The following is a 24,437-nucleotide window of genomic DNA, read 5'->3' on the forward strand; positions in this document are numbered from 1 at the left end:
CTCCAGTTTCACAGGTATCTTCCATTGACCCGTATATAATCAAATTCGAGCGACGATTGCGATCCTCCAGGTCGGTGAACTTTTGATGTTGCTTGGCGATATGACGGACGCCAGACGTGGACGACGAACGAAGAACGTTTATTCAACAGCACGCAGGAATATATAGGTCTGAGAGGCGTGATAATGCAGCACGGAATCATGTGTCTTCCAAGACCGCGATGCCGTCTCGCACAGCGTCGCGCTATCAGATTTTCTCCCCCCCCCCCCCCCCAGGCTCTTCTTAAAGTTCTCGTGTCTGAACCAGTCCGGTTGCTTGCGCAAACAATTGCTTCTACGAAGGATTGGTTCTTCCCTCTTAGGTGGCGTTGGCTCTGACGCTTGCAGCTGCCCTAGGCTTTGCTGTGGTAGCAGGTCTGCACTAGCAGAGGTAGGCACTACGTCATCCACTAGAGGAGGTTGAAGAGTGGTCGGACTCTGTTCTTCTGGCACTCGAGCTGATTGGGCCCTTTCATTAGGCAACGAACCACTGAGCGGAGGCCGATAATTTGATGGTTCTGTTGCAAGTGGTCGCTCTGGGGCTGCCACTGGATCAGCATGGTGCGGGCGTAGATGGTCGGCGTGGGTGAATCGAAGATGCCGGTGCACTTCCACAACGTTCGTCACAGCACTCACAGCTTGGTGAACCACAACTGCCTCTCGAGAGGCATGTTCCCCTCGCAACGTGTTCACATACACGCGATAACCTTCGCGAAACACACGGTCAACACCACGCGACACATATCGCTTGTTTTTCATGTAAGTTTTTTTTTCTGCATGTCACCTACAAAGCTGGGCTTGAGCAAAGAAAGCTTCGTGCGCAGTTGACATCTTACAAACAACTGTGCCGGTGTTTGCCCGGTCACGCTGCTAGGTGTATTTCTGTAGACGATAAGAAAATTATCAACACACTGCTGAAGCGACGGCACACGAGAGACATCACGCTCCATGACTTGCTTTAACAGCGCCCGTTTTGTCGTCTGCACGGTGCGCTCCACCGCACCACTGGACGCGGGGTGATATGACGGGGTACGGACATGCTTCACACCATTGCGCTCTAAGAATTCCGGAAACTAAACAGATGTGAACTGAGGCCCGTTGTCTCTGACTAACGTTTGAGGTAGCCCGTAGGCTGCAAAGACATTCCTTAGTCCATCAACCGTCTTCGTGGTAGACGTTGAGGACATCGACCAAACGTTCACCGTTTTAGAAAAAGAATCCACTGAAACAAGGAACATATTAGAATTGCTGCATGAAAAACCAACGTAAACTCGCGCCCTAGACTTTGACGGGTAGCTCCACGGATAGAGCGGCAAGGGTTGGGCAGCTGCTTGGACTGCCTGGCAGATTTTGCACTTCCTGACGCACATCTCGATGGCTTGATCCATACCCGGCTACCACACAAAGCTTCTGGTTAGCATTTTCATGCCAGTGCTGCCAGGATGCTCGTCATGAAGCAAGTCCAGCACGCGTTCTTTCAACTGATCCGGTATTACTACCCTAGTACCCCATGTTAGGCATCCTTGCTCAAGGGACAGTTCATAACGGCGCACGTGATATGCCTTCATTTCTTCAGGGTATTTGGTTTGGCCAACCATTCAGTGTGTATTCAGATACACGACTCAAATTCAAGTTCCGCTTTGTGGCCTTAGCAACATCTGCAGCATATAACGGCAGGCTATCGAACACTGCCAAGCATTTCTCTGCGACATCAGTGGCCTTCTCAGCCTGTGGTAGTCCGGAGTGCGCGTCCGTTACTTCCAGGTTCAAGCCTTTGCGGTACTTAAGCCGATAACTGTAGGCAGCAAGCATCATGGCCCAACGCTGCATGCGCAATGCGGCCAAAGTGGGTGTTGGTTCCTTGGCAATCTATTCCCAGCAATGGCTGATGGTCGGCGTGAAGTGCAAATACCCGGCCGTATAAGTACTGATGCAATTTCTTCAACCCAAAAACTAACGCCAGGGCTTCGCGCTCACATTGCGGGTACTTCCTTTCCGCAGCTGTCAGCGATCGAGAGGCAAAAGCTATGGGACAATCGCTGCCGTCTGGCGTCTCATGAAAAATAACAGCGCCCAGGCCATAAGATGGGGCGTCGCAAAGCATGCCGATATCTTTATTGACATCGTAGAAGGTTAACACTTTGCTGCTTGTGAGCAGCTTTTTGGTGGATCAGACGAGTCAATGCATTCTTTAGACCATGACCACTCTTGATCTTTTTTAGAAGCTAGTAAAGTGGCAGTGCGACAGTGGGCACGTTATCCAATAATTTGGAATAAAACTTCAACATCCTCAGACACGCCTTCAGTTCGGAAACTGAACTTGGCTCCGGCGCTTCAAGAATTGCCTTTACTTTGGCGTCCTTTGGGTTAATGCCCTCTGCAGTCACTTTGTGACCCAAATAAGTCACCAAGTCTTGGAAGAAACGACACTTGTCGACATTCAGTGTAATGTTGTAGGCACACAATCTCTGCAAGACACGCTCAAGCGTCTTTTGACAGTCATCCATGTCCGACCGTGCCACAATGCCGTCATCAATGTAGTAGCCAACTCTCGGAATGCCTTTAAACACTTCACCCATCAGGGCTTGGAAAATGGCTGGAGCGCTCGCCACATCGTACGGAAGGCGTTGAAATTTAAAAAAGCCCCAAACTAGTGTTGATTGTAAAAAGTGGTCTGGCTTCTAGAGCGAGCGGCCCTTGGTGTTATGCAGCAGAAAGGTCGAGCACACAAAATATCTTTCCACCTACTAGTGTTGAATACAAGTCCTCTGCTCTTGGTATCAGGCAGTGTTCGGTTTTCAACACTGGGTTTACCGTAACTTTAAAATCACCGCATAACAGCAGGCTACCATCGTTCTTCTGTATTACTGCAACTGGCGTTGACCAGTCACTGTGTGGATAAGTCGCTAAAGGTAGACAGCTGGGCTAGTTGGTTGTTTACACTGTTATGGAACATGGTACCAGCGCAAGAGACAAGAACAACGGGAGAACGTAACACCGGCGTTCGTGTTGCCTTCTCCCTTTCTCCTTGTCTCTTGCGCTGGTACCATGTTACACTGTGTGGAACTTGCCGAAGCATGCCCGTCGCTACCATTTCGACGAGTTGTTTTTCTACTTTTACACGCAGCGCGAAGAGAACTGACCATGCGCGAGTAAAAACCGGAGCAGCGTCTGTTCTAGCACCATTCTCGCCTCGAAATCACACACTTCACCTAACGTGCCCGAGAACACCGAAGGAAATTTTGACGCAGTGCTTCGACGCGGCTTTCTCACGAAATGGGGCCGATCTGCTGCAAGTCCCACTGAAGGCGTTCAAGCCAGTTGCGACCTAGCAATGCTGGCAGCCGCCTCCCGTTATCGCGCGCTACGACAGCGGGCAGATTCATGGTCTGCTTGCCGTAGCCGACTGATACGTCACACTGGCCTTTCGAAGACAACTGCTCTCCCGTGTACGTGCGCAATGACATGCTAGTGGGCATACACTTCACGTGCAGACAGACAGAATTCTACACACTCTCAGGAACAAACGAAACTGCCGCGCCAGTGCACATCTGCATTTTCAATGACTTGCCTTCCTTTTGAACATTTACTTCGTAACTTGATCGCGTCAAGCTTTTAAAATGGTACACGTCTAACTCTTCTACCTCATCCTCAGTGTCATCGACTGTATTCAGGACCTTTGCCTTGGGGCACATTTTCTGCAAGTGACCGATTTTTAAACACTTATGGCACTTGAAATATTTGCACCAACACTTCTGCGATTCGTGCTTCTTGTCACATCTTTCACAAGAGGATTTCAATGACACTTGGTCAGGAGACATCTGCATTCTTTCGTTCCTTGCTCTCTTACTCTTAGCCTGCAAGGAATGCAACGAAAGTTTGCTTCTCTTGTTTGCATTATAGCGGCGTCTTTTGCCTCCAGCTCCTGGTCCAATACAATTTTGCACGCCCTTTCAAATGGCAAGTTCTCTGTAGCGAACAATGCGCGCTGGCTTTCCTCATTTCCCAAGCGTGCAATCAATCTGTCCCGTAACGCATCTTGCAAGGATGTGCCAAAGTCGCACTTCCTGGCCAAGTGTTTCAGTTCAACAGTAAACTCTTCCAGCCTTCATGCTCTAGCTGTACGCGGCAATTGAACTTGCAACGTTCGGCAATCAGATATTTTTCGGGCAGTAATGGGTTTCAAGCAACCGCTTTACCTCAGCATACGTCTGTTCGGCGGGCGTTTACGGAACACTCAGATTTTTCAGCACCTCATAAGCTTCTGATCCAATAACAGTCAAAAATAGTTTTTTTCCTGAGCGATTTCCTTCGCGCCGACAAAAAGTTTAAAACGTTCCACGTATGATTGGAAGCTCTGAGTTTTAGCATCAAACTCCGCTATCTTCCCGTAAGAAGGCATTTTGACAGTACTCAGCACACGTTGCGTCCGAAGTAGTCACGTCCCTCCGTCAGCACTCCCGCTGGACTTGTCGACGTCTCCGTTCGCTGTCGTGCTCTTTGAACATGTGCACCTTAGTCGGCGGTCGACGGACATGCCGGCTGCTCTGCCGGGTCTTTCCGCGTAGAACGTTGCTTTCGCAGTGCTGAGCAAGCTCCGCGCGCGGCCGAAGTGCCTCGCCGCCAGATTAATTGACTGACGCCAGATGTGGACGAACGAAGGAAAAACGTTTATTCAACAGCACGCAGGAATATATAGGCCTCAGAAGCGCCATAACGGAGCACGCAATCATGTTTCTTCCAAGACCGCGATGCCGTCACAACTCAGCGTCGCGCTATCACATTGTTTAAAGTTCCTCTTCAGTTTCACAGGTATCTTCCATTATTTCGTATATAATCAATTTCGAGCGACGACTGCGATCCTTCCGGTCGGTGCGTTTTTGATGTTGCTTGGAAAATGACTGGCTTAGCGAATTGGTATGCTGTTCGACTGGGGTCGAATGAATACGGTAGGCGATGCGCTCGGTCTTCAGTTGCAAGCCGTGGAAGAAGAGAAGCCTTGTTCGTTGCGGCAGCAACGTAGGCTTCGGGAAATGAACTCGACGGACCCTGAAGTCGTTGCTTGGTATAAGGCTAGCCGCGAGCGTGAGGAGGAGGTCTAGCGAGCAAGAGAGCGACGGGGACTCCAGGGGAGTGCGAAGCGCGACGCGCCAAGGGGTGCCGACAGGATGCGCCAAGGAAGAAGAACCGGCTCCTAGTCACTTTCGCTGCGCATACTAGGTATAGCAGAGCTAGGCCATCGCTAATTTTATTTTTATTTCACTCGGCACAAATCCTCAAATACGAATTATCGTGCTCGAATGTTTACCCTTCGGAACAGGGATTTTGAACTTAAAAACACTATTGTCCAGTCAGCCCACGTTTATGGAGTAGAAGCAGTGCCACCTTGGCCTTCAAAAATATCTCGTTAAAATATTACAACTTAGCAATAGTGGTAAAAAGAGTTTTAAATCCAGAAGCTAGACATGGCCTTTTATCGACGCCATACTGTAGGCTTCCGGATTATTTCAGACCATCTGTGATTCATTGACGTCGGCTAACACCACACTGGACACTAGCGGTTTTTAGTGCTGACGCACTATTCAGAAGGGTAAACCACGAGATGTTTGTGGGCTTGTGCAGATTGAAATAAACGAAATGAAAATGAAAAAAACGAGCATCCGTGACTGGAATTCAAATTCGCTGCTGCGCAAGCTTTTTATAAAAACTTGGCAAGCCACTGAGCGCGAGCACTATGCTATCGCTGCAGCCGAACATGGCTCGCGTTAAACTGAAACACACTCTAGCGCTGTTCATTCCACACAGTCTTTTGCATGAATTAATAGTATACCAAGTAATATCAAGGTTTTGACCTATGTAGCGCAGTGACGGGGAGATGTGCGCTGCATGCGTTGCCGTGGACAACGTTGTGGCAGAAACGCGGCACTATAAAGCAAAACGCGTAGGCGTTGACAACGTTGCTGCAGAAGCGGGGCACTGGAGAATAGGCCGCTGGCGTACACTGGGCAAATTGGCATTGACGACGAAAACGTTGCACTGCTATATGTGGCACCCCGGCAAATGGACACCTCAATCGTGTTTCGGGTGCGTGGCGGTGTTGGGCACCTGCAAAAAGCTGTGTTTTCTTCTGTGCTTAACAATGCTGAACCGGCAGTTAATTTGTATTTTGCCTCCACTTAAATACGGTTGCTGCCGCCGGGATCGAACCCGAGGCCTTCCGATCATCCTCCAAATGCCAAAGCAGTCGGTAAAATGCTGTGGCATTTTTAAGCAAAGAGCGCGTGCTAGAGTACAGTGCAATAGAAATGACTGCGAGTAATAGCTGCTTGGGAAGCCGGTGAAAGTTGTGTACATTTGACTGGCCGCACATCTTAGCACCCGCCAGCGAACAATATGGCATCAGTAAGCAGGATATATACGCAAAGCGATATCACAACATCGATAATAATTTTTAAACTGTATACATTATATGTAAGCAACTGCATCAAGCAACATATAGAATAAATCTTCAATATTTAAGCGACGAGAGGAGCCTCAATCCAAAAAGCTTGTCTAATTTCTCAGATATGAATGTTGTGAAGAACGGGCAGGTGTGGGCAATAATACCGATTTGAAATCACTCGCAAAGTATCTTCTGGCGCTGAAACTAGCCTGTTAGCGAAATTTCACTACACTAGACGATAGCAACGCAAACCGGATTCAAATAAGGCAGTATAGATTATATCTGACGAAGCCGAATTCAATCCATCGTTATCAGATACAAAAATACTCTGGATATGCTTGCCTTTTGGAACATTATGACACTCAGCTTTTATGTAAAAGTAGCACATCACAACGGGGTCCAAAACGTTTTCTACTTTTCGCAGTTGATTTGAAAATCGATTTGACTCATCGAAAAAACATAATGAATCGTTTGCCGCACTGCTGCAATTTTATGCTTATGTTTGTATCAAATTATGCTGCATGTGTGAATATTTTTCTCTTGTTTTCCTGCCACTATGTCGCATGATTATGTTGTAACTCTCTCCCCTCCCCCCACCTCCTGTAATTCCAAACAGGTCCAGTGGTTATGTGAGCAATAAATATAATAAACAAATAAAAAGAAAAATATATACTATGGCTTTCATCTGCGAAGAGTCAATAGCGTAACCACTCTGATCGGATGATAATTTCGCCGCCAGTAAACCACAATTGCGTACTTAACAGCAAACTTTTTCGGCAGTGCGATCTATGGCAATGTTTTAAATTTATATGCACTTTGTATACGTACATCTCTGTACGCTTAAATTCCTGTGTGGATGTTTCAAGAATTACATGTTTTCGGCATCAGCGAAATTTCTATCGACATATGTGTATGTGATGGAGGGGAAGGGGGTATATGTATCCATGTCATTTCTCGGCAGGAGGAGTGAAACGGCTGAGCAGTTGCATATATTTGTATTGAAACATACTCGCAGTCCAAGAGCCGCATTCATATTTCTAAGAAACTCTTGCGCACAAGGAAGGCTGGAATCACAACTGATTGATTGCTCCAAGCCATGCTCACTATCAACGCTGCATCCAGCATCAGCAATCACAATAAACGTAATAATGGAGTAATTACTCATTAGTAACCATCCAAGCTAGCTAAGCCATACGGATACAAAGAAAAGTTATACAGCTTCCAAACAAACTTCGTAGTCAATGAAAATTCTTCTTGTCTCGGGTTGGAACTCGGGACTACCGCTTCACCAAAACTGTCGCTCAATCAACTGAGCAACCCCGGGACGGCTAGCATGTAGCCGGTAGAGCGAGAGCAATCATAAAGTTGAATGGCGCAAGGGAACGAACACAGGAAGACACAGAGACAGAAAGAGCGCTCTTTCTGTCTCTGTGTCTTCCTGTGTTCCTTCCCTTGCGCCATTCAACTTTATGATGAACCAACTAGCCCAACAGCAACTACTTCTGAGAGCGACCAGTAACTATAGAAGCGGGATCAGTGTTCGTAAATGTTCAGGGACTCCCCCAAAGGTGGAGGAGATTTATAAAAAGGGAACAAATAATCATCGGCATCTACCCAAGCATAGCCATACAGCAACAAAAGAAAACTACAGAGTTCCTTCAGAAACTTTCCTAGTTCAAAGAAAATTCTTCCTGGCCGGGGGATCAAACCCGGGATTACTGCTTGACTGGAGCAGTCGCTCTACCAACTGAGACAACCGGGACTGCTAGTGTGTGATAGGGTGAGAGCAAATTGATTAATAACTCGAAGCAGGAACAGTATTGGTCAGATGTTTAGGGAAATCCCCCAAAAGGTAGTAATAAGAGAGCAATTACTCACTGGCCTTCACCCAAGAGCAGCGTATGTGTGCCGAATGCAAACATTGAGCCGCCATATACAGTAAAAAAATATTTTGTGGCAGAGGAAATGTGTAATTTCGATATGTAGGAGAGAATTACGCATCGCCTACATAATAGGTACGGCCCCTTTATATAACTGGTGTAGGGTTAACGCCTCAGGAGCGAAGGAACAAGACCAGTGCTGCGAACCGACACCCGAACAGATCTGCGAGCCGTGGCGGCACGAGCCACGGCCAGGTGCCGTCTTTATTTTCTTCGCCGGGTGTCGCTCGCTATCTGGGTTCCTGGCGCCACCCAAGAGAGGGCGCTACACAGGCTGCAGAGTAGTTCAGTGCGGTTTGATATTTGCCTAGAATCTTTGCATTGTATTCTGGTATTTTCCCGAACTGTCTACTCATGATGTCGAATAAACTGTCTGTCCGTGGAAGCTCTGCACACTATTCTTGTAAGAACTGAAATGCGCAACTACGTGCACAGCTTCATTTTTCCTTGAAATGGATTTATGATTCCTTAGCCGGTTCCTTAGGCATCGGCCAGTTTGTCCGACATGTGCTTTTCTGCCCAACAGTGGCATCACGTACACCATTCCTGATTCACCCCGCACATTGAGCCTGGTATGCGTTTTCTTGTATCCATTTGTTCAGTTTCTCTTGTCGAAGGTACGAGGGCATAGTCTGGCGAACTGAACCGGAGCCCAGCAGAATGAGTGGTATCAGAAAGCTGCGCAGCATTTTTCGTCATGTTTTTAGATTATTTTTGCATGTATAGAGGTCGAAAGGTCTTTTCACTTTCTCTCGTCTTCAGGCTCGTTGTGCATTCTTCACTTTTTTGAGGATAATTTCGAGAGTATATATCACGATCGACAAACGGCAGCCGGGGACAAAAACTTGCAAATTTCTTTTCCTCTCACTAATCCTTAGCAACCTCAAGAATAGATTTAGCTCCTCCAAAATCTCGTTTTCCAGAAGAAATTGACAACATGCATTGAACGTTATGTACCGAAAAAACATAATGCCATGGCGCAGTTCGCTTACCTCGTGGGTGCCCGCGGTTGTGCTCAGAGTCGGAGGGAGCCCAGTAGTGATATCGGCAACACTGGTCGATGTCGTGGTTTCACTCTCCTGAAATCAAGATAAAGTTGCCTTTGTTGCGATTACTGTATTGCGGTAGTGGATGCAGGGTAGCGATGGGCCAGGTCAGACTCGGTCACTCCGACAACAGAAGGCTGGACCGGTGATCTATTTACGTAGTAACATGTGTGACAAATAGCCCAAAATGTAACACCGCGACTTTTTGAGGCGTTTCCTGTGCTCAGGTCTCTGACTGGTAAATTTAGTTCCTTCAGTAATGCCTAATCACGTACATTTCTGTCTGGTCACATACATTCTCGGGAAGCATGCAAAAGAGACGTAACCGGCATATTATCCCCGCTCTTTCGGCAGCAAGGCCGATCCTGGTGTAGTGAATACCGGACAGATGAAGGTTCAGTCGGCGGACATAATCGGACACTGTTCACTTCCTTTTCAACGCGCCGGGGCGCTCTGTAGGAAAGAAATGCCGATCCTGGCCTCCAACCGAGGGGAAGACCATACGCCTTTTAATAGGCGTAAACACGCCACTGCAGCTGCGCGTTGTTTACAAGCAAAGCGGCATTTTCTTTTCAGATAACTATACAGCACACCTTATCCACTGCGAACAAACTGCTAATGTTGCTGGTGGCGCCGCCGACATGCGGTACGTCACGCTTCTTGACTGATACATGCGCCGTGAACAGATGGCAAAGGTCACGTAGAATTTTTTTTTCAGGATAGCGCATGTGCCTCTCAGCAACACTGTCTCCATAAAAACTTGAAATGTAGCGTCACGTAAGAAACAGCCGTTACACTGTGCTCTCTTGTGCTCGTTGGATTGAATGGTTAGAAGTGAAATTAGCAGCATAACTGGCCCGACTTTCGCGGAAGTGGTGTTAGGAGGAAAATTCAACATTGATATAAGTTCCTATGGTGCGGAAAGACGAAGTAAAGAAAGCAATGCGAAGGCGAAAAGCAGCTGGTGAGGATAAGGTAACAGCAGATCAGTTGAAGGATGGAGGGGAGATCGTGATAAAAAAATTACCCACCTTGCATACGCAATGCCTTGCGACGTCGACCGTACCAGTAGCTTGGAAAAACGCAAACATTATGTTAATTCATAAGAAAGGAGACGCCAAGGACTCGAAAATTTACAGAACGATAAGCTTACTGTCCGTTCCCTACAAGGCTTTTACTAAGGTAATCGCTAACAGATCAGGGCGACTTTAGACTTTAATCAATCAAATGAACAGGCAGGCTTTCGTAAAGGATATTCCACAATGGATCATATTACACTATCAATCAGGTGATAGACAAATGCGCAGAAAATAAGCAGGCCCTACGTATAGCCTTCATTGTTTAAGAGAAAGCATTGGACTCAGTGGAAACCTCAGCAGTCATGTAGGCACTGCGGAATCAGGGTGCAGAAGAGCGTTATGTCAAAATACTAAAAGATATATATAGCAACTGTACACCTACCACAGTGCTGCATAAAGTCAGCAATAAGATTCCGATAAGGGAGGGCGTCAGGAAAGGAAATACGATCTCGCATCTGCTATTCACCGTCTCTTTACAAGAGGCATTCCGAGGCATGAATTGGGAACCGTTGGGAATAAGAGTTGAAGGAGAATACCTAAATAATCTGCGATTCACTGATAACAATGCCTTGCTGAGTCACTAAGTAGGTTAACTGCAAATCATGATCAACGAGTTAGACAGACAGAGAAGAACGGTAGGTCTAAGGTTTAACATGCAGAGAACCAAAGTCATGTTCAACAGTCTAGCTAGGGAACAGCAGTTCACAATTGGCAGCGGGGGGCTGGAAGTGGCAAAGGAATGCGTCTACTTCGGGCACGTAGTGATAACTGATCCGGATCATGAGAAGGAAATAACTAGAAGGATAAGAACAGGGTTGAGCTCATATAGCAGGTTCTCTCAGGTCATGAATGGTAATTTACCAATATCCCTCAAGAGAAAACTTTACAACAGCTGTATCTTGTCGGTACTCACCTACGGAGCAGAAACGTGGAGGCTAACAAAAAGGGCTCAGCTTAAGTAAAGGACAACGTAGCGTGCCATGTAAAGAAAAAAATTCGTTGCAGGCACTTAGATATCTCTTAACTCCGGGAAGGCGAAAGCCGTTTCCGACTCATTGCGCTGATTTAAATTTGCCGCACACTTGAATTAATTACACGACAAAGGAGAAGAGCAGCTGGCGCGAGCATAGCAGAGGAAACGGTGACGTCACGCTGCTCATGCGCAGTGCGTTGGCAGTTGTTGCTTGGCGGTGGATCACACTGCTTCGACGTCCTTTCATCTGATGTGACGTCATCATCCACGTTTCGTCGTTTTGGAGCGATTTGTACCAAAATTATAGATCTTTCGGTGAGCTTAAAACCACCGATGTCACGTGACCCTAGGGTCACGTGACATCACAAGCTCACGTGACCTGGGTGACGATGTAATGAACGGACGGTCACTGTGAGTAAGAGCCATTAAAGGTTATCGCCTTAAAATGATACGTTTAACGTTGAGACCGGAAGCCGTCAGAGTGGGTGGGGCAACAAACCGGGTCAATGACATCCTAGCCGAAATCACGAGGAAGAAACGGGCTTGGGCAGGGCATGTGATGCAAAGGCAAGATAACTGCTCGTCTTTAAGGGTGATGGATTGGATTCCAAGAGAAGGAAAGCGTAGCAGGGGGCGCCAGAAGGTTAGGTGGGCGGATGAGATTAAGAAGTTTGCAGGCAAAGGGTGGGTGCAGCTGGCAAATGACACGGTTAATTGGAGAGACATGGCAGAGGCCTTTGCTCTGCAGTGGGTGCAGTCAGGCTGATGATGATGATGTCGATGGTGCGGAGAACGACATTTGAAAGAATCATTGCCAAAAGTGGGTAGATAAATGCAGTTCAACTTTCACGAGATTCAGAGAAAATACGAAAGCTACTGTTGACTTTCTATAGCTAACTGTAATATATTCTGAGTAACTAGTAGAGTCTTGAACTGTCCTCTTAGTGATCACATGCCGATATTCACGTTTACTCAGACAAGAGTAAAGGAAACGCAAAATATTACACTGACACAAGTTTTCAGACAATAAACGAGCGTACGGCACTTCTTTTCAGGCTCCATTGAGACAAGTACCCCCGAGGAAGTTTTTCAACAATATGAGGCTGAGCGAGCGTACAAAATTTTCATTAAAATTCACAGCAGCTTATATGCAACATTTTATACACAAAATCAGAAACAATAAGACTTGTCGTAAGCCTTCGATCACAAAAGCGCTTCTCAAAAAAAAAAAAAGGAAACGGGGTAAGCTTCTTAGCAGGATTATGAAATTTTCGGAACGGCGAGAACCTAAACTGTTTCAAAATTTTTAGAAATAAATACAAAATTAGGAAATACAAGAAATCGATTTTATTTCCGCATATTCTCCTATGCGAGGGTCGTACAGAAAAGGTATGGACCTCTGAATAGAAGCCTCTGAATAAAATTTCTTGTAGTTGCGAGTAGCGCTGTGTCCCCTCTGTGTCGTCGTTTGATAGCGCCACGTTTTTTCATAATGTATGGACCTAGCTATGGACCTGTGGACGCTAGCTCAAGCGTTTTCAGAGTTGGTTACAACAAACAACCTCATAAAATTTGTGTTCGAGAACACTAGACGAGACTCTCCTTCTGCTAGGACTTTGGATCTGTTTACCACAAACACTGAGCCGTTGATACAGAACGTAGTTGTGATCGCCAGTATCAGAGCTTATGATTGCGCTGTGGCCACCTGCTCTACTTATGCCAGCCCGCAAGCGTCCTGGAAAGGCGTTTTATTACGACCGCGGTGACTACACGTGTTTATCGCGAGAATTTTTCCGTTTCTTACCAAAACTTCATGAAGTCAGCAAATCGCCTGACATATATAAAGCATGGATTCTTTTCAGAGACAAACTAATTTTAATTGAAGTCTGGAGCTCACCAAAATTTTTGACAAGCATAAACAAGCACGATAAACCATGGGTGAATAACGAAATTCGATGACTAAATAACAAGATGCACCGCCTGTATGTTAAATATATAGGGAATAAGAAACAGCGTGTATTTCAAGAAACGCGCTACATAAGCTACAAAATGAAGCAAAAATCAAGCTAAATAAACAACATTATATTCCATCGCTTGACACAACGTTGCAGAAAAATTCTAAATAATTCTAGAAAATTTTTAAATCAGTAATAAAGAGGAGGTGACAACAGTATTGATGGGAAAACGCTGTTGACTGTGAGAAGGCTTGCTGTCTGAATTAATATTTTAAATCTTTCTTTTCTAATGCATGCTCTAGTGAACTGCCTGAAATACAAGAACTAGCTTCGGAGAACATGGCCATGATAACCGTCACGTATAACGATGGTGAATCAATTGCTTTAATTTAAAAATTAAATCTGCTGGGGGTTCCTGACGGTAGCTCATCCCAGGTAATAAAAACTTGATCTCAAGAAATAGCCCATTTTTTGTTATTTTGCGTAACAAGATATATGCAGAAACTCATTACTCCACATTTGAAAGTAGCAGACGTCGTTCCTAATTACAAGAGCGATCCGATAAACACAGTACAAATTCACATAATGTACAAGTAAGGGCAACTGAGAGTGCCTCTCAGTAAAGGGAGCTTCTTAGCGGACGGGAGTCTGTCCCAGTAAAGGGCAAAGAGCGGGAGCTTCAAAAGCAAAGAAAAGGCGCATAACTGCCCCCTGGGAAAGTGGACACCTCAGCAGTGCTTTAAGCAACGTGGCGTGGCGGTAGTGACAGATGTGCACTGCATGTGTTGGCATAGACAACGTTGGTGGAGAAAGGCGCACTGAAACTGTAGGCCGTCGGCATTCATTGCGTTCGTTGGAGTTGGCACAGACAACGTTCTATGATGACTTTGAGGAAAGTAACAGTGCAGAACTGGCTCCCTGGGTCAGTGGACGTCTCAAACGCGCTTAGAGGTACGTGGCAGTGGTGAGAGAGAGAAGTCGGTTGCATGCATTAGCGCGGACAACTTTGAGGCAGACACGCGGCCCTGTAGCAATAGGCCGCAGCACTCATTGGTCTCAACATCTGGCGATCGAGCATTAAACTGCGAGGGTGGCTGTGTGAACGCGCTGCCCGTTCAGTGTGCGGAACGCGCTCAACGTTACAGGCGCCAAACCGCGTCTAGATGCCGAATACAACAAAGCTTTCGATCTCTAACAAAGGTTCAGCAGTAGTTAAACCGCAGCTAATTTCGAAGCGAAAGCTTCACAATGCTACCTCGTAACGATTTCGAGGTGCTTGCGGTTTTGACCTTCAAGTGAGCCATAGGTAAACCCAAGACTAAGCCATGCTATATCTATGGTGTTCTACCACATCCTACCCCACGCACCTCAAGGTGAAATAAAGGTCAAAGTCAAGGTCAAAGGTCAAGTTGAAAGGTCAAATAGAAAGTTAGGAGAGATTAATGAGATCATGACGTTGTGGCGACACGCTCTGCGCATATTTCCGCGCAGCTTCCGCCTTGTTATCAATCGGCCCAGCGTAGCACGGCCACACACTGGACTGCGTAGGATGTATGGATGTATGGATGGATGGATGGATGGATGGATGGATGGACGGACGGACGGACGGACGCACGGACGGACGGACGGATGGATGCATGGATGGTGGATGGGTGGATGGATACGGCTGAACCCTTTAAATCGGGCGGTGGCTCAAGCCACCTAGCCATGACTTGGGAAATTTTACTCTTCCCTTGATTTCAGCCCCCAATCAGATAACCTTCGCTTGGTTACTTCTACCCGCTTAAAATCTACTTAAGGAAAAATAGCGCAAAATACGGGGACAAGTGAACAAAACGACAGGACCAGCGCTATCTCACAACTCATTTCTTCACTTGTCCCCGTGTTTCGCGCTATTTTTCCTTAAGTATGTATCACCAACTCGCCCCTCTTGCCATTGTGTTAAAATATACGTTCCCTTCACTGTCCTTAAACCCCAATACCTTAGATAAATCAACCCCGCTGCTTTTCACTGTAGGGTGAAGCCCTTTACAGAAAAGTATCAAGTGTTCAACCGTTTCCTCTTCCTCTCCGCACGCAACGCACAACGTGTCTATCTCGTGGTACCTGACCCTATATGTCTTGGCCCGCAAAACTCTCGTCCTGGCCTCAAACAACAAAGAGCTTCCCCTACAATTAACATAGATGTTTTCTTTGGCAATTTCCTGCTTAAAAATCCTGTATGTTCCCAGTGATGATTTTGTCAGCCTTCCTGTTTTCAACAGAGCTCTCTCTGTTCCTTTAACCTTTCTCTTAACCGATAATTGCTGATTTGTCCCCCCCCCCCCCCCTACTGCTGTCCAGATATTTGCTGGTCAATTTTCTAGTTCGCTTTCTCCGTTTCGTATCAACATTCCTTGTATACAGTTATCTGAAAACTTTCCTAGCCCACTGCTTTTCTCTCATTTTTCTCAATCGCTTCTCAGATGCTATCTTACTGCTAGCTTCTCTGCTCTCGAACGACGCCCGTCCCATATATACCTGTACCAATACACTGTAGCGCAGCAAAAGACGAGGACACAAGAGACGAGAGACGAACACCACGAGCGCTAACTTCCAACAAATTTTATTCTCCTGAAGCATCACATTTATACACCAGAAAACAGTAATCACACGTGCGAACAGTATCGATTTCTTAGAAAAACGAGCTCTTTATCTGAGAGGAGAATGGAAGGTGTGCTAACACACGAGCATCCTGACCTATTTATCTTTTCGGCTTCAATGATTTCGCGCGTTAACCTTTCTCTACTTTTTCCTATCACAAGACTTTTATCAAAGAAAGGCTTACAGGATTTTGACTTGCATCCGAGAATGTGGTCAACTAGCGATCCGCCTTGCCCGTTTCTGACGTTGCGAGCGTGTTCCATTAGGCGCTCGTTCAGACATCTCCCCGTCTGGCCGATATAGTGCTTCCCGCATGACAAGGGAATTTGATATACAACACCTTCATCGCACGTGACGTAGGGCTTCTGGTGCCTAGTTGCGCATCCGCGCGCTTTGTTGGTGTTGGTTTTTCCCAGTTTGCACAACGTTGCAAGTTTTTTTCGGCGCCGAGAACACGACGGTCGCATTCGCTCGTTGACCAATTCCTTTTAAATTGTGGGAAATCTTGTGTAGATACGGTAATACAACAAGGTTTTTTCGTTCATAAGGAACTGGGTTTGGATTACATTGATTGTCTGGGTTCATTCTCTTAACAAGTTTTTCCGCAACAGAAACTTGAACATGGGAGGGGTATCCGGCATTAGTAAGCCTATTGCACTGCTCTTGAAAACTATCGGTCATCATGTGCGGACAAGATTTCTGGAGAGCATTTCGAAAACATAAATTGACAATATCTCTTTTTATCAGTTCTGAATGAGCGGAGTGATATGGCAGCATCGGCTTGTTGCTTCGCGGCTGGTAGGCCCAGCATATGTGATGAGCGTGAAAGGTGAAGTTAATATCTAAAAATCTAATGGAGTTATCGATGGGCAATTCGCATGTTAAAACAAGCGGTTTAAAATGTTCAGTCATGGTAGTTAAAATGCTATCAGCCTTTGACTCAAGTGATCCTTGGTCACACTTAACAAGAATAAAAAAGTCATCAACAAATCTAAAGACCTTGATTACGTCCAAGCTGTCAAGGTGGCTGGAAACAGCGTTGTCAAGTTTTGCTAAAAACAGATTACTCAGAATTGGCGCTATGCACGACCCGATGCATATCCCTTCTCTCTGAAGGTAGGGTTTTCCTTCCCAGTTAATGAACGTTGACTGCAATTAAATAGCTAAAATTTCTAAAAAACTGCTCGCCGACACACCCGCCGCATTCTGGAAAGCAACACATCCGAACTCATCTATGCACTCCTCTACACAGCACAGCACCTTGTCGTTCGGCAGCGAGTAATATAGATCCTGAACATCCACTGAAAATGCAACCATGCTGTTATCAGAGCGCGACCGAACAAAGTCTAAAATTTCGTCAGATTTCTTAACCATAAAGGGGTCGTCAAGCGGTAAAAGGTTAAGTTTGCTCTGTAAGTACATTGAAACCGTTTTTTGCCATGTGCCAGTTTCAGAGATGATCACCCTGAATGGTTTTTCCGGTTTATGGGTTTTTGCACTGAAAAACACGTCTAAAAAATCTTTTCGTGCATCGCCTATTTCTTTAGCCAGCTTGGTAAGGTTTAACTTGTTGCATAGCTTCTTCGCTTTAGCTTTTACTTTTGACATCATTACTTTGTTGCGGCAGTTAAATACAGACGACACGGCTTCGTCAGCCTTGGATTTGTAAAGTTCACAGGATAGAATCGCAAAGCCACCTTCTTTGTCAGCAGGCAGCACGACCAGGTCCTGTTCCTTGATGAAGGACTCGTCTTTTGCTGCGCTACAGTGTATTGGAACTATGTACCAACAAGCCCAAAAAGACACGCTACTACCTGTACCCCCTGATTTGGTGTATTGCCATGTGCTCCCAAAGCTAGCCTCCCTACGCCACGTTGTTTAATTTCCAACTTTGCTTGACATCTGGTCTCATGCACAGGACCGCATTACCGAAAATCAGGCTAGGAACCATCACCCTTTTCAGATCCCTCTTACCACTTCATACCTATTGTAATTCCACAGTGCCCTATTGTTCATGACAGCTGCGTTCTTACTAGCTTTCTTCATTACATATTTTTCATGCTCTGTCAGAAACTCAGCACCGTTATTTATCTACACCCCAAGATACTTGCACTCATCTACTACTTCTAGCGTGCACTCCTGTATTTTATCCTCGCCGATCTCATCATTAAATATCATGAGTGCAGATTTTTCTTTAGTAAACTTGACATCTAATCTATTTCCCTCTGTACCACATATGTCTATCAACATCTGCAAATCTTGTTGTCAGCCATTAGCACTATATCATCAGCGTATATTAGTCCCGGTAATGACTGTTTAATCCATTCTCCTTGCTTTAAAAAGGAAAGGTTGAAGCCTAGTCCGCTCCTCTCTAGCTTGGCCTCCAACCCTTGCAGGTACAACATGAACAACCAAGGAGACAGAGGGCATCCTTGCCTAAGCCCTCGCTGTATCTCAACAGGCTCTGATACTTTTTTCCCATTTTGTAAGCACTCTGGTACCTTTATATATCTTTTAAAATATGAATTACTCCAACTTCCACATCCAATGTGCCCAGTATGTCCCACAAATCCTCTTGAATAACGTTGTCGTAGGCCCCCTTAATATCCAGAAATGCTAGCCGTAGGGGCCTGTGTTCCTTTTCAGCAATCTGTATACACTGCGTCAATGAAAACAGATTTTCCTCCAACCTCATTTGTTTCCGGAACCCATTTTGTAGCTTCCCTAGCACCCCCTCGTTCTCCACCCAAACCTTCAATCTGTCCTTTATAATCTGCGTCACCACACTGTAGACCAAAGATGTAACTGTTATGGGACAGTAGTTACTTACGTCAGCTTTGTCCCCCTTTTCCTTATATATCACATTCATTCTACGTAATTGCCATTCATCGGGGACTTTCCCATCCGTTATCATTTTATTCACTACCTGTATTACTGTATTAATATATGCTTGGTTTTTGGTCCTAGCTTCTTTATTAACAAAATCGGAATACCATCTTGTCCTGCTGATGTGTCACTAGGAACCTTCTCTGCACTTTTTCACTTTCTTTGCTCAAGTGAAGCTATTGCAGTAAGCGGTCTATCCCCTTTCAATAAATTATGTTAAACACTTCTTTCTATAAATGTTTCTGTCATCCTTGTTCTCATGTGTTTTATCGCTTCATCCACTTTTAGTCGAATACCTTGATCTGTAACAATAAACCTTTGTTCTAGCCTATCACATCACATCACATCACTTTATTTTCCTTAAAGACCCCTTTCGGGGTGTTACATAAGGGGTGGGGTTTTCAAGATGCAGGCGATCACAGAAGTCGAAAATGTGAATGGACAGGTTATGGCAGCGACATGGTGGGGAAGGCCGTTCCAGTCAGTTGCTGTTCGTGAAAAAAAATGAGTTCATGAAGGTAGTAGAACGGGCTCGTGGACGCAAAACTTGACGAGGGTGACCGATGCGATGGGATCTGCGTGGTGGGGGTGCGCAGAGGTATGGTTCTTGTCTTAGGGGCGAATAAAAAAACTTGTGACACAAAACAAGACTGGCAATGCGACGGCGAGCAGAAAGATCACACAAACCTGATTGTAATTTTAGAGATGATATGCTAACGTCGTATGAGTATGAAGAGTGAATAAATCTGGTAGCTCGGTTTTGTACAGCTTCGATGGTATTTGTTAAATATGCTTGATGAGGGTTCCAGATGGGCGATGCGTATTCCAGTTTAGTTCTAATAAGTGAGATGTATGCTTGTAGTCTGACGTGTTGAGGGGCTTCCCTCAGGTGACGTTTTAAGAAACCTAATGTTTTATTAGCTGATGATATCAGATTAGTTACGTGCAGTCGCCAAGATAAATCATCAGAAATGGTGATACATAAGTATTTGTTAGACTGGACGAGGTCAACAGGGCAGTTAGAAACGGAATATTCAAAAACAAAAGGGTTGCGACGGCGGTGAAAAGACATGTACTTACATTTGTTAGGATTGAGTGTCATCATCCACTGCGAACACCAGTTTAGTACGAGGTTTAGGTTTTCTTGAAGGGATTCTTGGTCAGAAGGGTTAGTTACCGAACGATAAATAACGCAATCGTCAGCGAACAAGCGGATATGACAAGATACGCGCTGGGGTAAGTCGTTAATGTAAATGAGGAATAACAAGGGACCAAGGACGGAACCCTGCGGGATGCCAGAGGTGACTGGGAGCGGGTTGGAGGATTGGTTATTAATGTAGACAGACTGAGAGCGATGCGTGAGGAATTCGTTAATCCACGCGATGATATCTGGATGTAGGTTTAACTGGGAAAGTTTAAGAAGCAAGCGTTGATGAGGTACTTTATCGAATGCCTTAGCGAAGTCTAAGAAGATGGCGTCAGTTTGACGATTAATATCAAGGTTGGCGTGAATGTCATGAAGAAAAATGGCTAGTTGAGTCTCGCACGAAAAACCCTTACGAAAACCATGCTGTGACGGATGAAAGAAGTTATTGGAATCTAAGAATTGCATGATTTGGGAGTAAATGACGTGTTCCATGATTTTGCAGGGAATACTTGTTAATGAAATGGGCCGATAATTAAGAGGTGAATCAGTATTACCTGTTTTGTGCACGGGAACGACCTTCCCCACTTTCCAGTCGTTTAGAATGGTTCCTTCGGAGAGTGATTGCGAAAACAATAAACAGAAAATACTGGAACAGGCTGGGTTAGCGTTTTTTAAAATTTTTGGATTGATGTCATCTATGCCGGCGGCAGATGAATGTTTTATTTTATCTATTATGCACGAAATTCCACTACTGCTGAAAGTTGTGGCGTCCATGGCTGTAGTAATAATAAGTGGTAATGTAAAACACGGTGCTTGGGATTCGTCGGTGAAAACAGATGAAAATGCAGAGTTAAAGATGTCTGCACAGTCGGAATCAGCCACGATTTCACCAGCATTGTTAGTGAGGGTGATAGCGCGCGATTTCTTCGGGTTTATCACCTCCCAGAATTTCTTTTGGGTTATCAACTATCATTTTTGGTAGTACTACTTCGAAAAATGAACGGTTAGCACTTCCAATCTCGGCCAAGTATGCGTTCTCAGCTTCATAATATTTTTCCCATGCGTGGGGTTTGCGTGGTGTTTCGCTGTACGAAATGCGCGTTTTTTCTTGTTTTCGAGCCTTTGCAGTGTCTTTGTGAACCAGGGTTTCTGATTACTCTTTCGTAAACTGCATGATGGAATATATTTATTTGTTAGTTCGATAACTTTATGTTAGAAAAGGGTCCAGTTCTCATTTACACTTCTGGAAAGATAGGACGTTTCAAAGACCGACAGAAAGTTCGTTATTTCAGAGTTCATTGCTTCATAGTTTCCCTTATCGTAGAACCTAATAGTTTTCTGGGAAGTTTGTTTTAATTCAGGTGAGAAGTTAAAGGTGGCATGGATTACTTTATGGTCGCTGATTTCTCGGATGACTGTAATGAAATTAAGACTGTCTGGATGAGTGGTCAGTATGAGATCCAGAGTGTTCGCTGCTTCCCCTGCGACGCGTGTCGGTTCCGATACAACTTGGGTCAAGTTAAAATTAAGGCAAACGTCAATGAAGTCATTCGGCTCTTCTTGAGTGACTATGGGCTGAGGTTGGTTACTCCAGTCGATATTGGGGTAATTGAAGTCCCCAAATAGTAGGATGTGTGCTTTAGGGTGCTTTGATACTAGTTTGTTCAGAACATTGTGAAGCTTGCGGGGAAAGTCGGGACTTTTGCGAGGCTGCCTATAACACACACCAATTAATAACGTCAGAGGTGAGGCGCGGCACATAATCCACAGCATTTCTAAGTCTGACGTGATATCAATGGCAGAACAAGACAATTGTTCGCTGACTGCAATTAGGACTCCTCCCCCACGAGAATACTTGCGATCAGCGCCTAGTCTTATTACTCATTGCATTTAGATGTTTCCAGAATTCTTGAGCTGCTTTTCTACCGTTTTTAATTACTTTTGACATCCATTGGGCATCCTTTCTTCTAATTTTCTTATTAATAAAATAGGATGCTTCCCTTCTACACTTTATGAAGGTATCCCATTTTCTGTCTACTTCAAGTTCTGGTTCCCTCCTCTTCTTTTATTAGCTGCGTTCCCTGGATGCTTCCTGACGTTTCTCTATCAACCGATAATACATCGGCACCACTGCGTCACCCGAGGCATGCGTCACCGACGGCGGCTACAGAAACCGGCTGCCCGGCTGGGAAGAGCGGCTTTCTACCTTCCGCTACCGAGGCGAGCTCGTTGGTATGCTCGTTCGCTGTAATACCTAATCGAATAAACAGTTGTTACGTTTTTATGTTGGGATTAATCTTTCGGCAGAAACGACATCCTACATCTGGTGACCCGTACAACGGACAATAATGCATCGCCATGGACGAGCAAGAGCAACAGGTTTCGGAACAGCACGGCCAACTCAATAATTCCGTGCAGCAGTCTCCTGCCGGCTCCGCCGAGGACGTCAGAACCCCGGCAGACGGCATCCCGCACGCTGCCTCGCACGGCGTCTGGCGTCTCGCTGTCAAGCTTCCGACGTTTTGGGCCGGCTCGCCCGAGGTATGGTTCGCCCAAGTCGAGGCCCAGTTCTCCCTCGCACACATCACGGAAGACCGGACCCATTACGATTACGACGTCGCCCACATCGATGCCCGTTACGCCAACGAGGTCCGGGATATCCTTGCCAACCCGTCAACGGCCAACCTTTATGAACACCCCAGAACTGAACTCATCCGCCGCCTGTCACTTTCGGAAGACCAGAACCCGCGACAACTACAGACCGCAGAACTTGCCGAGCGCAAGCTTTCGCTGCTCTTCCAACACATCGTGCTCTCGCGGGCAACGTGGAAATCCAGGGTTCTTACTGCGAGCACTTTGCCTTCAACGACTTCACCTCACGTCCAGGCAATTGTGCACGATCAGCGTGCGCTACCTCTCGACCAACTTGCCGGGATCGCTGATCGCATCATCGAGGTCTCTTTGCAGCAGTTGTCGTCCACCGTCTAGGCTGTCGCCGCATCACTGAACACCACAGAGCTTGCGCACCGTATCAACGATATCAATGGACAGCTCATCTTCATTCAACGACGCCTGGATCAACACTTGCCGACGCGCCACCCGCAAAGCCGTGACCGTAACACCACCCCGTTGCCGCACCTGGTGACAACGACCGGTGCTACTACCATCGACGGTTCGGCGTCAGAGCACGGCAATGTCGACCGCCCTGCTCCGCTGGACATAAGGGAAACGCCAAACGGCAGCTCGTAGACACGGCTGCGAGCTGCCAACCTGGAAGCCGTTGCATCTTCGTCACCGACCAAATAACAAAGCAAGGGTTCCTTGTCGACAGAGGTTCCGACTTTACTGCTACCCACGAGCCCACCTTCAAGGTAACCGTCCTCCTATGTCTTTCGAGCTCAGCGCGGCAAACCGGTTCACAATCAAGACTTACGGATCGCTCCGCCTGCACGTCCAGTTTAAAAACCTACGGCGTGGCCTTCACTGGAATTTTGTCATCGCCGACGTCATCGAGCCAATCATCTGCTCAGATTTGTATTTGGAAAAACAGCGCACCTTTAGACACGGACAGAGGCAGATATAACGACACAGCGCTGCCTCTGTCTGTGTCTAAAGGTGCGCTGTTTATCCAAATATGAGCTACCAACTAGCCCGTTGGACCACCGTTGCAATCTGCTCAGAGTTTTGGGCGCACTACAACCTCCTTCCGGACTGCCGCCACGACCGTCTCATCAACGCGACAACGCGACATTCTTCGTTAGGACAGCGAACGACTTAATCGGCGTTAAAAATCATTCACCGTACCACGCCATCCTCGCCGAATTTCCCGGTTTGACGCACCCAAGCGGGTTGCCACGTGATGTGCGGCACACCACTATGCACTACATCCGGACCACCCCAGGCCTCCCGGTTTTCTGCCGCGGCCATCGCCTTTCCCCTGACCGTATGTGCATAGCCAAAGCAGATTTCGAAGCAATGCTCCGTGAGGGAATCGCTCGCCACTTCATCTTGTCCCGAAGGAGACCGAAGGCTGGCTGCCCTGTTGGGACTACCGTGCCCTCAACGCCCGCACCTTTCCGGACAGGCACCCGGTTCACCACATACAGGACTTTGCCCATCGCATTTATGGCTGCCACGTTTTCTCAGTGCTAGACTTGGTGAAGGCCTACACGAAGGTACCCGTCAATCCAGACGACGTCCCGAAAACAGCAATCATTCCCCCTTTCGGCTTGTTCGAGTTTCCCTTCATGAGTTTTGGTTTGAGGAATGCTGGATAAACCTTTCAGCGCT

General features: G+C 46.3%; 1 protein-coding gene across 2 annotated transcripts in view; it reads right to left on the reverse strand.

The window, feature by feature from the left end:
- LOC144106245 (uncharacterized) overlaps nucleotides 1-24,437 on the reverse strand; it is a 230,025-nt gene that overhangs the window by 100,762 nt on the left and 104,826 nt on the right. For both annotated transcript variants that reach the window (XM_077639004.1, XM_077639005.1), the window contains exon 7: nucleotides 9,411-9,497. In XM_077639004.1, the coding sequence (XP_077495130.1) occupies nucleotides 9,411-9,497 (87 nt within the window). The remainder of the gene's footprint in view (nucleotides 1-9,410; nucleotides 9,498-24,437) is intronic.

This window comes from Amblyomma americanum, chromosome 10, assembly GCF_052857255.1.
Source record: "Amblyomma americanum isolate KBUSLIRL-KWMA chromosome 10, ASM5285725v1, whole genome shotgun sequence".
In the NCBI taxonomy this organism is placed as follows: Eukaryota; Metazoa; Arthropoda; class Arachnida; order Ixodida; family Ixodidae; genus Amblyomma; species Amblyomma americanum.